Source organism: Girardinichthys multiradiatus, chromosome 20, assembly GCF_021462225.1.
Source record: "Girardinichthys multiradiatus isolate DD_20200921_A chromosome 20, DD_fGirMul_XY1, whole genome shotgun sequence".
Taxonomy (NCBI): domain Eukaryota; kingdom Metazoa; phylum Chordata; class Actinopteri; order Cyprinodontiformes; family Goodeidae; genus Girardinichthys; species Girardinichthys multiradiatus.
The window spans coordinates 9,161,061-9,173,379 of record NC_061812.1 but is presented as its reverse complement, the minus strand read 5'-3'; the positions used below and the strand labels follow the sequence as shown (position 1 = coordinate 9,173,379).

General features: G+C 37.3%; 1 protein-coding gene across 1 annotated transcript; it reads left to right on the top strand.

Moving 5' to 3' along the window:
- The first annotated feature begins 1,134 nt into the window (after window positions 1-1,134).
- Window positions 1,135-10,406, top strand: LOC124856276 (protein phosphatase 1 regulatory subunit 12B-like). Its single transcript, XM_047346582.1, has 7 exons — window positions 1,135-1,433; window positions 7,373-7,389; window positions 7,500-7,638; window positions 8,900-9,001; window positions 9,105-9,155; window positions 9,225-9,275; window positions 9,784-10,406. Exons 1-7 carry the CDS (start codon window positions 1,332-1,334, stop codon window positions 9,868-9,870), a joined length of 549 nt encoding a protein of 182 aa, XP_047202538.1. The 5' UTR covers window positions 1,135-1,331; the 3' UTR covers window positions 9,871-10,406.
- The last annotated feature ends 1,913 nt before the right edge of the window (window positions 10,407-12,319 follow it).

Genomic DNA, 12,319 nt, shown 5'->3' with positions numbered 1-12,319 from the left:
GAATCTAAGCAGTTTTTCTTTTCACAAAACTAAGTGAAACACTTTTATTTTTATATTTTGTTTTGTATGCCTTACGTGTTGTTACAGTGAGTACGTTTTTCAACCAGCAGGTGGTGCTTGCTTGCTGCTGCAAAAATGAAGAACACTATGTGGTGTCACAAATGTGAGACCTATGTCTCTAAAAATGAAATAGAGAGGCGCTTTTAGTCTAGTTTTTATATCTGAGTCTGATTGGTGAGCTCGAAAGGACACTTTTCATTTTGGCCTATACCAATAAATTATATGTTGCCCTTGTTTTTATTAGTTTATCTACTTTCAACGACAGCCAGAAAAAATGTCCAGCTTTAATACAATCTCAAGATATTTTATTAAAGTCTAAGCATCCACAGTGGAAAAGTATTAAGACTCATTGAACTTTTTTCATATTGCATCATCAAAGTTTAATGTTTTGAGTTGATATTTTTGATGAGAGACCAAAAGAAAGTGGCACTAGTAATGGTAACTATACTGGTGAAGTAGAAGTAAAATGAAACATGATTTACAAATAAATATCTGAAAATTGTGCCAGGAATTTGTACCTAACATCCCCTTACTCTGATACACATAAATGCATTCATTGCAGCCAATTGCCTTCAGAAGTCATCTAATTAGTAAGTAGAATTTGTCTGTGTGATTTAATTTCAGTATAAATCCACTTGTTCTGTGAAGGGCACAGAGGTTCGTTAGAGAGAGTGAAAAAAAAAACTGCATCATTAAGACAAGGGAACACATCAGAGACGTCAGGGATAAAGCTGTGGAGATGTTTAAAACAGAGTTGAATTATAAAACAACATCCCAAGCTTTGAACATTTTACACTATTCAATACATCATCTGAAAAGAGAACAAGGATACAACTGCAAACCTACCAAGACATGGAGGTACACCTAAACTGACTGGCAAGAAAAACATTTATACAAACTAAGTACAGCGTCAAACTTTATTTAAATTAATAAACACTTCCATACTGTATTTGTATCAAATATGTCACACCACATCATTGTGAAACATTGTGAACTTTCTTTAAATCTATGTGTACACACATATAAACACACTGACAAGCACAGTCTACAGCCCGCCTACTCCTACACCTCCCCCACATTCTCAAACTTGCGTTCTTTCACTTGCATCTGATATGTGTTTCCATCCCATGAAGATCACGCTGGCGTTGATCTCACCTGAATCCCATCACATGCTGGATGTTTTTACTTCTTAGAACTTTTAAAATCTTTTTTTGGGGATATTTTGTATCACAGTACCAGCTGAATGTGGTGGTCCCATCAGTGCAGGAGCAATGTCATCTCTACTTTCTCAAAACAAAGATGAGCCGCTTGTCAGAAAATCACTCTCTGACTCTTGTCCAGCTCCATCTGCTGCCAACACCAGGAGCCTGAGGGTAAGGCCTTATTGTCTTGTGTCTTCTCTATGTCAGTTTAATTAGAGGGCATGCCTCAATAGACTTAATGCAAACTGATTTTTTTGATGAATGATACTTCATAAATAGCTTTGAACAAATGTGTATTTTTACTATTTACTGCATGTTTAGCATGCCTTTAAAAACTCTGAATACCCCAGAAAAGAAGTTTGAGGTATGTTCTTCGTTTATACTGTTTCACAAACTTTAAAGACCACAGTGATTGACAAGCGATGCAATATAATACGTTATGCTGATATCCAAGAGAAAATGACTGAATAATAATAATAATTAAGTATTATCAATTTGTGTAAAACTCAATTGCTGCGAAGGACAGAGGGTTGCATAAAATATCGGCGTGTGAAAAGCAAGAGAAGAAAAGAACAGTGTTAAAAACAAGGGTGGTTGGAAGACATAATGACAAGGGAAAGAACAACAGTGGAGCAAACGATTAAGAGGACTGTGGTGGTGGGAACTCAAAGTATTTATAGATGTTTACGTCTCAGCTAATCCTAAGGGAAGCTAATATTTTCCACTGGTCAGCTGGAAAGAAGTCTCTCAAGGGATGTGGGAGGTCTGGAGAAAAACACAAAGACCGGCAAGCACTTTTCAGAATGGATGATGGGATTGTTAATTGGACAAATTTATCAGTATGATATCACACAGTTTAAGTGTCTGGGTCTATGATTAATACATTTTTACCAAGCATTGTCGTGTGTGCTGAGACACCCTTTAAAACGCCTGTGACAATAAAGTTTCATGATAAATCCAATTTCATTTATGGAAAGTAAACATTGATAAAATATTTTAAAAAGTAAATTCATGCCACTAAAAAGAACAGCTGTTGAGATATATAGTCACAAATTTCACTAAAAGGCATTTCCAGACTACTCATTTGCGATTTTGTTGCGCTCTTTCATGATGTCACAGGTGAACCCCTGCAGGTAAACTGACTGCTGCTAAAATGACAAGCAACACAGACAGCAGCGAAGAATCTGATATTTCTTTAAATATATTTCAGTCATTATTAGAGAGAGATGCAGCAGAGTCAGTAGAAAAAAAATCAGCTTTTATCAGATGGCAGAGCACAAGTGCTGAGATGTGTGAACGGCCATCTAATTATGTCAGTCTATTTCTGTCAGATGCCGAAGCACGGCCAGAGTATGAATTATACCGCACCACCGGGAAACAGAATGACCACAGCATCCTGATTTTCGAAATAATTCACTAAAGACGGATTAGATCTCGCTAAATTAATAAACACACACACAGTACTGTGCAAAAGTTTTAGGCAGATGTGAAAAAAATGCTGTAAACGAAGAATGTTTTCAAAAATGTAAGTTCAATTCAATCCAGTTTATTTATATCGCGCCAATTCACAACACATGTCGTCTCAAGGCACTTCACAAAAGTCAGGTACATACAGTCCAATTAATCCTAATCATTGAACAGTGCAGTCAGATTCAGTTATTTATTCAAATTGGATAAAACGTTTGTCTGTCTAAGGAAACCCAGCAGATTGCATCCAGTCAGTGACTTGCAGCATTCACTCCTCCTGGATGAACATGTAGAGACAGTGGACAGTCACTGGCGTTGACTTTGCAGCAATCCCTCATACTGAGCATGCATGTAGCGACAGTGGAGAGGAAAAACTCCCTTTTAACAGGAAGAAACCTCCAGCAGAACCAGGCTCAGTGTGAGCGGCCATCTGCCACGACCGACTGGGGGTTTGAGAGAACAGAGCAGAGACACAAAGAGAACAAAGAAGCACTGATCCAGGAGTACTTTCTATGGGAAGCAAAAGTAAATGTTAGTGGATGTAGCTCCTTTAGTCATTTCATCTACAAAGAAAGAGCAGATAAACTTTGAGCCAGTTTTCAAGGATAGAGTCTGAAAGAGAGCAAATATAATTAGTTACAGTAAAAGCTCAGTCAATTGCCATGTCTAGGAGAGAGAAAGCGTCAAACACTGAAAGACAGGGCCAAGTGGATCATCTGTAGAATGTGAGCATTAAGTTGTTGCCAGCAGAAGCTTGGATGATGCCCCTCTCCAGAAAGGTGTCACAGGTAGACACAGAGTCAGGCCAGGTGTAGCTTCTAGGAAGAGAAAAGAGAGAGAACAAAGTTAAAAGCTGAAATAACAGCAAATAATGCAAAATTGGAGAGTAGTGTGAGAATGTAGCGAAGAGTGTGAAAGTGGTCATTATGTCCTCCAGCAGCCTAAGCCTATAGCAGCATAACTACAGATATAGCTCAGGCTAATCTATAAGCCACTCTAACTATAAGCTTTATCAAAGAGGAAAGTTTTAAGCCTAGCCTTAAAAGTAGACAGTTTGTCCATCTAGAGCCCACTGATGGTCATTGTTATACTAAAAACCACAACGATTGGGATACCTCTCTCTGTCAGATTGACCGTAACCATTGGAAAAGAGTGGGGGTCATACAAGTGGCAGAAATGGAGGGTGTGTTTGCACCTCAACCATAACTGAGCCGAATGAATAATCTATTCAATTTTGGCCATGGGCGAGACACTGTCTTAATAGGGTAATGGGTGGGTAGCAGTACAGAAGCTGCAGAGAGGAGCATTAAACTATGACCCTGCTTCCTGGTCTGAACCCTGAAGACAAAGTGTTAATCATTTATTTTCATCAATCAACAGAATGCAGTGAATGAACAAAAGAGAAATCTAAATATTTAGTGTGACCACCCTTTGCCTTCAAAACAGCATCAATTCTTTTAGGTACACTTGCACACAGTTTTTGAAGAAATTGCCTGGTAGGTTGTTCCAAACATCTTGATGAACTAACCACAGATCTTCTGTGGATGTAGGCTTTCTCACATCTTTCTGTCTCTTCATGTAATCCCAGACACACTCGATGATGTTGAGATCAGGGCTCTGTGGGGGCCACACAATCACTTCCAGTAATTCTTGTTCTTCTTTACGCTGAAGATAGTTCTTAATGACTTTGGCTGTATGTTTGGGTTCGCTCACTTAGCATTTTGTAAATTGATAAAAATAAACAATCATCATTTATATTTTTGACAGCATTCTTTGTTTACAGCATTTTTTCACACCTGCCTAAAACGTTTGCACACTAATGTATATTTACATATGTATATATTAGCAGTTGTTTACATTAGATCAATTAGATTAGTAACCAGGTTAACTAAGGTATTATACACTGAGCAATTTAACATAAAATGCCCCAAACTAAGCAACAAATATAGCTTCACTGCACTCAGTGTACTCACCCATTGTAGAACAAAACACATGAAAAAATCTGGATACATAAAACAAAAAATGAAGCAGTTTAACTGGTTTATCTTCTACAGAATGAGTTGTTTTGGACTTGCTAACGCATTTATCACTGGGACAGAGTAGGTGGTCCGAGTCATGGGAAAATGGATGGAGCCAAATACAGGGCAATCTTGAAGAAAATCTGTTGGAGTCTGCAAAAGATTTGAAACCTAAACATAAAGCCAGGGCCCCAATGGAATGGTTAAAGACAAAACATATTAATGTGTTAGAATGGCCCAGTCAAAGTCCAGACCTAAACCCAATCGAAAATCTGTGGCAAGATCTGAAAACTGCTGTTCACAAACGCGTTCCATCTAATATGACTGAGCTTGAGCTGTTTAGCAAAGAAGAATGGGCAAACATTTCAGTCACTAGACGTGCAAAGCTGGAGATATTAGAGACATACCCTAAACGACTTGCAGCTGTAATTGCAGCAAAAGGTGGTTCCACGAAGTATTGACCCAGGGGGGCTGAATACTTTTGCACAATGCCCTTTTCAGTTTTTATTTGTAAAAAAATAATAATAATAATAAATAAAACATGTATAATTTTCATTCCACTTCACAATTGTATACCACTTTGTGTTGGTCCTTCACATAAAATTCCAATAAAATATATTTATGTTTTTGATTGTAGTGCAACAGTATGTTGAAAAGTCCAAGACGTATGAATACTTTTACAAGCGCCTGTATAAACACTGTTTTTAACGCAACTTGGCTTGTACCTGAACTGTTTATCATTGACGCTCACACAATGAATGACGGGAGACTTCCCCTTTCACGTCATTCTACACCCATTTCTTCTATATAGGGTTGCGGGGGAGCTGGTGCCTATCTCCAGCAGTCTATGGGCGAGAGGCGGGGTACACCTGGCCAGGTCGCCATTCCATCGCCGGGCCACACAGAAACACACAGGACTAACAACCTTTCCACTAACATTCACACTCAAGGGCAATTTAGAGAGACGATCATATTTTTGACTGTGGGAGGAAGCCGGAGAGAACCCACACATGCACTAGGAGATCATGCAAACTCCAAGCAGTAAGACCCTGGACCTGGAGTTGAACCCATGCCGGACCTTCTTGCTCCAAGGCAACAATGCTACCAACTGTGCCACTATGCAGCCCTTTATGACATTTTAGATGTTAACATGATTTGCAGAGGAGCAAGACAGACCAGCCTTTAGTAACACACTATAACCTAACCAAAATGGGCTCTGCTTCATTTTTAAACAGAGGAATGTAATTTGATATAGATATTGCTACAACTGTCTCTAGTGTATGTGGTGTAACTTTAAACAAACTTCCATAAAAAATGTGTTTTAGATTCTGTGATTTGGAATGTTTTTCCATTTGTGGAAATTACAATGGGTAGAAACAAGTGAAACTGGGAAAACCTCTAAAATGTTTTCTCACAATTTACACATGTGGACATTGTATGGTTTTATTTCATGCATGTTTGAAATTACACTGTTTATTAACATGTGGGAAATGCAGATGGACAGGTCTATTACGGATATAACTCTATAACAAGGAAACACATCCAAAAATTAACGAAGATTTACAAAGCCAGGTATTTCACATTCAGAAACTAAATAATCTAATAATGGGCAAACAAGTATGGTGAAACATTTTCTCATTTGTGTTTCACATTTGGATATAACAATGTTCATGACTAATGAACACATGTGTTTACCAGTGTAAATCATATTGTGTAGTAACGTGTAAAACACTTGTGGGAAAACCTTACATGTGTGAACGTTTTATAATGTGTCTTAAATTTAAAAAAATAGGATGTATTAACATGTGAAAAACATGTAGGAAAAATATTCCATATGTGAAACACTCCACCCTTTCCCCACATGTGGACATTTTCCCAGAAAGGCTGTACATGATATAGCTACTTGGATACAAGTGTTAATGTTTATTGACATATTTATTACTATTTTTGTGTAGCAACCTCTGTGATTCATTTATTAAATATGGTGTGTTCTACATTTATGCAACATGCACTCGTGTCTCTACATTAAATTCAATCCAACAGACTTTTGTTTCCTCCCTTTTCTCTTTTTATCTAGTAGTGTTTATATGAAACCCATTAACAATTTGTTTGTATTTTTAATCTTTTTAAAAAGTATCAGTGCTTTGACAAAGACTTTTCCTTGAAATTCTCTGAGGACATACACCACACAACCTTTCCTTACTAAGCAGGCAATAGTGAACAAAAATGTGAGAGTCTCTGCTGGAGTTATTACCTTTTTTGGATATGTTTAGCTATCTCTGCTTGTCAGTTTACTTAAGGCATCCTTCTCTCTCTCCTCCTTTAACTTGGTTTGGTATGTCTGACTGCCATAAACTTTTAAATGGAACATTATGGGTAAAATTACATACTACAAGGATAATTTTGGGCAGAAATGAAGGACATGTTAACTAAAAGATTTTATTAAAAGGTGTGCTTTGGTTAAAAAAAGGTAAGGCTAAGTTGACCTTCACTGTAGCTGAAATAAATGTTAAAGTAATCAGAAATGTATTTTAAAGATAACATAAAACACTCACAGTGGCTTCTATACTGTTAATTTTTCAAACATATGACACCATGTTCTGAAACATATTTTCTCTGTTTCAGCATGAAAGGCTTTTAAGGTAAGCTTCCTCAGATTCAGACTACTGAATTACAAGTAATGTCTATATGTTGCAAGAATGGTTGCTAAAGTTTGAAAGTAACTGTTAATGAAAAGCTCTTACTTCTTTAGATTGGACTCATCCAGCTCATCTGATGTTTCCAATGTCACGTCAACAAACCTTGCAGAGTCCTACTTTTTACGAAGGGAGAACAGACTGTCGGCAAAGAAAAGGGCAGAAGAAGAGAAGATGAACAGTGACTACAAAAAGGCAAATTATGCTTTTTGACAGTAGATTTTTTCATGTTCTGTTATTCTACAGTCATGGGGAAAAAGTATACCATATTTCAATTATCTGGTTTTAAAAATGTATTTTAAATTATATTAGATTATACATAATTACATGATAAATTACATGTTTAAAAAGATTTGGCCTTTGTAAAAAGAAACTAAGTATACCCAAAAACCCTTTATGGAGTGCGTACTAATTAATAAAAATCCTATCGTTTTTACTTGCTATTTCATTATCACTGTATTTCTTACCACTAATTAGAAAAACCAAAGGCCTAACATTTTTGATAATTTTTTTAGGAACAAGTATAAAGTTTATAACCAACAATATGACTGGTCTTTGTCAAGCATCCAGGTATCTCCATAAACATGCTTCAAACATTCTCCCCACGTTTGGCCTCCAATAGAGAAATTGCTAACTAAAAATGCAGTTATGCTATGTTAACAGTGAAGCATTTCTGAGACATTTTGCATGAAATCTCGCATGAATGTTAAGTGCTGTAATCCAAACAGAACACTAAAAGGTCACCGTTGACTTATTATAAGCAGCTGGCCACATGCTAATCCAGCCAATTGGTGAAATACCACAAAATGTCATGATAAAGCTAGACGTTATTTATATGGCCACCAAATGTATGTTGTCAGTGCAGAAAATAGTTTAATCTGTTCACCAGCAATTTTGACTGGTACATTAAATTCAACCCTATTGGAAATAAAATGGGCTGCACGGTGGCGCAGTTGGTAGCACTGTTGCCTTGCAGCGAGAAGGTCCTGTGTTCAATTCCCAGCCAGGGGGCTTTCTGCATGGAGTTTGCATGCTCTCCCCGTGCATGTGTGGGTTCTCACCGTGTACTTCAGCTTCCTCCCACTGGCCTGTTAGGTTAATTGGTCAATCTAAATTGCCCTTAGGTGTATGAATGAATGAGTGTGTGCTTGGTTGTTTGTGTGTTGCCCTGCGATGGACTGGCGACCTGTCCAGGGTGTACCTTGCCTCTTGCCCATAGACTTCTGGAGATAGGCACCAGCTCCCCTGTGACCCACTATGGAATAAGCGGTAGAAAATGACTGACTGACTGGAAATAATATTTTATTAAAATCATCGTAAATATTGGTTACACATAAAGAGATTCGACTAACACAAACTGAGCCTTTAATTGTATTGATATCAGTGATCTACAGGTATTTCGTTTTTTTTTTTATCTGTATCATTTTCCTGAGCAAAACACATGTAAATTTTACAGATGTACGAAAAGGCACTGGCAACAAATGAAAGGCTCAAGTTCCGACTGGAGACTAGTAAACAGGACCTGGCTACAGTTCAGGACCAGCTGCAGAGAGCACAGGTATGCAAATTCAGTTTATTTTTGGCAATTCCCCACTGTATAATAATAATAATAATAGTAATAATAATCATAATCATAATAATCATAATCTCTCATTGACCAGAAGGGGAAACAAGATGATTGTAACGTGAACATGCTTGAAGCAGAGAAAAAGGTACTCATCAATTAGTTTTTGTTTTATTATGAAGCTGTCTTAATCATATTTAATAAACAATCTTCACAGGAAAGTTGGAGCCTTAAAAAGAAGATATCGGATATGGAAGAACAGTTAAAGGTATTTTTTATTAAATTAATAATAACAATAATTATAATTAATATTACCACCTTAAGAGGCCTATTAAACACTCAAAAACTGTACAAATATTTGTGAGACATTGTGTTGATGGTGGTTTTAGCTGGTATCACTTGTCACCATTCTGCTGTGTTTGCTTTAAAAGCTGTGATTACATCAACGCCACAGCTATACTGAGCAATAATTGTTCACTGTAAAGTTACAATGGTGTGCTCTATGCTGACCAAGAAGATCCTAACAAAAGCTTTTTGTTATTTGTTGATGAAATGTCTAAACAAACAAAAGATGCTAGTTGAAAAAAAAAAACCCTCACGCTGTAAATGTTGGCTTTGTAGATGCACGATTGTTTGCCTGTAATTATTCACTGGGATACATCCAGACCAATGTGACCAGTCTTTGTTTTTTCAAGCCAGTTCTGATATAATAGAAACAAAAGAAGACTAAATATAAAAATCAAAGTTCCAAGGCTTGTCTGTCCTTTTTTCCAAAGGTGAAAGCTGAGCTGAAGCTGGAAAACCAGAGGCTGAAGGATGAGAATGGAGCTTTAATCCGTGTCATCACTAAACTCTCCAAGTAAAACAGGATGCAGGCAGGGGCGAGGAAGGGGGAAGACATAAAGAGCTATTTTTATATCCATTTAAGGAATAAATCAACTTCTAATATAACGTCTGAAAGGACTGTGGTTCTGCTGAAATTTTCTAAGCTTTATCCCTTCTTGTAATTTTTGTTGTGTAAAATAATTTAAAAAATGCCTTTAAAAGGCTGCAGTTCTAGTTTTACAACATTTCTGCAATGATGTGAAATCCAGTTGTAGACCTTCATACTGTTGCCATTTTATTTAGAGTAGTAACACATTCGGAGACTTAACATGCATTTAGTTTTCTTTACAGCCAAAAACATAAATACATAGCAGTGGAAATTATGTTCACTTCAAATAAATGCATCAACCATTAGATCTAAAGCTCATGGCTGGAAAAGATTGAACTATATGTATCAGCAGTTTGTAACTCATATATCAATTCACAGTGCCTTGGGAAAGTATTCATACCCCTTAAACTTTTCCATATTTTGTCACATAAACCACAACATTCAATAAATGTTATGAGGCTATTATATGACTGTTTGAATTGGAAGAAAAATCATAAAGTGGGTAGAGAAAGTATTGAACGTGACAACGCTTTTCTCAGTCAGCATATTTCTAATGTTTATATTTACATGAAAATCATACCAGGTATTGGCTGCAACAGTCAGGTGCCTTGAGACAACATTTGTTGTGAATTGGCACTGTATAAATAAACTGAATTCAATTGCACAAATGAAGTTATAGGTAAAAAAAAAAAGAAAAAAAAAAGGAACATACAGGAATAAGTATCGAACAAACACAATTTACAAAATATTCGTGAAAAAGTATTTTTGGATATTGACAACTCTCCTGTGTGGAGTAACTAGTCACATGTGTTGCTCAGCTATGATTTTGATTCATTCTTCCACATAAACTCTTTTTATACACTGCCTTTTCAAAAAACAATTGCCAGCAAAAAAAAAAAAAGTTCACATTTATGAAATTTCGTTGGACCGCTTTTAGCTTTGATTACAGCTCACATTCGCTGTGGCATTGTTTCGAAAAGCTTCTGCAATGTGACAAGATTTATTTCCACCCAATGTTGCATTCATTTTTCACCAAGATCTTGCATTGATGACGCTAGAGTCTGACCGCTGCACAAAGCTTTCTCCAGCACATCCCAAAGATTCTCAGTGGGGTTAAGGTCTGGACTCTGTGGTGGCCAATCCATGTGTGAGAAGGATGCCTCATGCCCTGAACCACTCTTCCACAATTCGAGAACTGATTAATCCTGGCATTGTCATCTTGGAATATGCCCGTGCCATCAGGGACGAAAGATTCATTGATGGAATAACCTGGTCATATAGTATATTCAGGAAGTCAGCTGACCTCATTCTTTGAACACATAGTGTTGCGGAACCCAGACCTGACCAACTGCAGCAACCCCAGATCATAGCACTGCCCCCACAGCCTTGTACAGTAGGCACTAGGAATGATGGGTAATTCACTTTACTTGCCTCTCTTTGTACCCTGATGCGCCCATCACTGTGGAACAGGGTAAATCTGGACTCATCAGACCATATGACCTTTTTCCATATGCTCCAGAGTCCAATCTTTATGCTCCCTAGCAAACTGAAGCCTTTTTTCTGGTTAGCCTCACTGATTAGTGGTTTTCTTAAGGCTACACAGCTGTTCAGTCCCAAGCCCTTGAGTTCCTTTTGCATTGTGCGTTTGGAAATGCTCTTACTTTCACTATTAAACATAACCCGGAGTTCTGCTGTTGTTTTTCTTCAATTTGATTTCACCAAACGTTTAACTGATCGCCAATCACGATCATTGATGATTTTTTTCTGGCCACATTTCTTCCTCGAAAACGATGGGTCCCCACTATCCTTCCAGTTTTTAATAATGCGTTGGACAGTTCTTAACCCAATTTTGGTAATTTCTGTAATCTCCTTAGATGTTTTCTGTGCTTGATGCATGCCAATGATTTGACCCTTCTGAAACAAACTGACATCTTTTCCACGACCACGGGATGTGTCTTTCGACATGATTGTTTAAGAAATGAGAAGCAACTCATTGCACCAGTTGGGGTTAAATAACTGTTAATCTAACTATTGCCAGTTGAAGCATAATTGCCCATGCAGTAATTATCCAAGGGGAGGCTCCTACCTTATTTGCTTAGTTAAATCCAGGTGGCGACTTTTTTTTTGGCCAGGCAGTGTATCTTGAAGGTTCCGAGGGTCTTTCCAAAAAATTTCAATTAGAAACAGTCAGTTAATTGACTGGGCCATTCTTTCAGTTTTACTTTCTTTCTCTGAAATCAGTTAAGAGTTCCCTTGACTGTGCTTGGGACTAATGTCTGACTGAGAAATGCACTCTTGTTTAGTCATCAGTTTCTTGTTAAGAATTTTCTGGTAAATTCCTCCATTTGTCCTTTCTTAAAATATGTAAAGTCTACCTG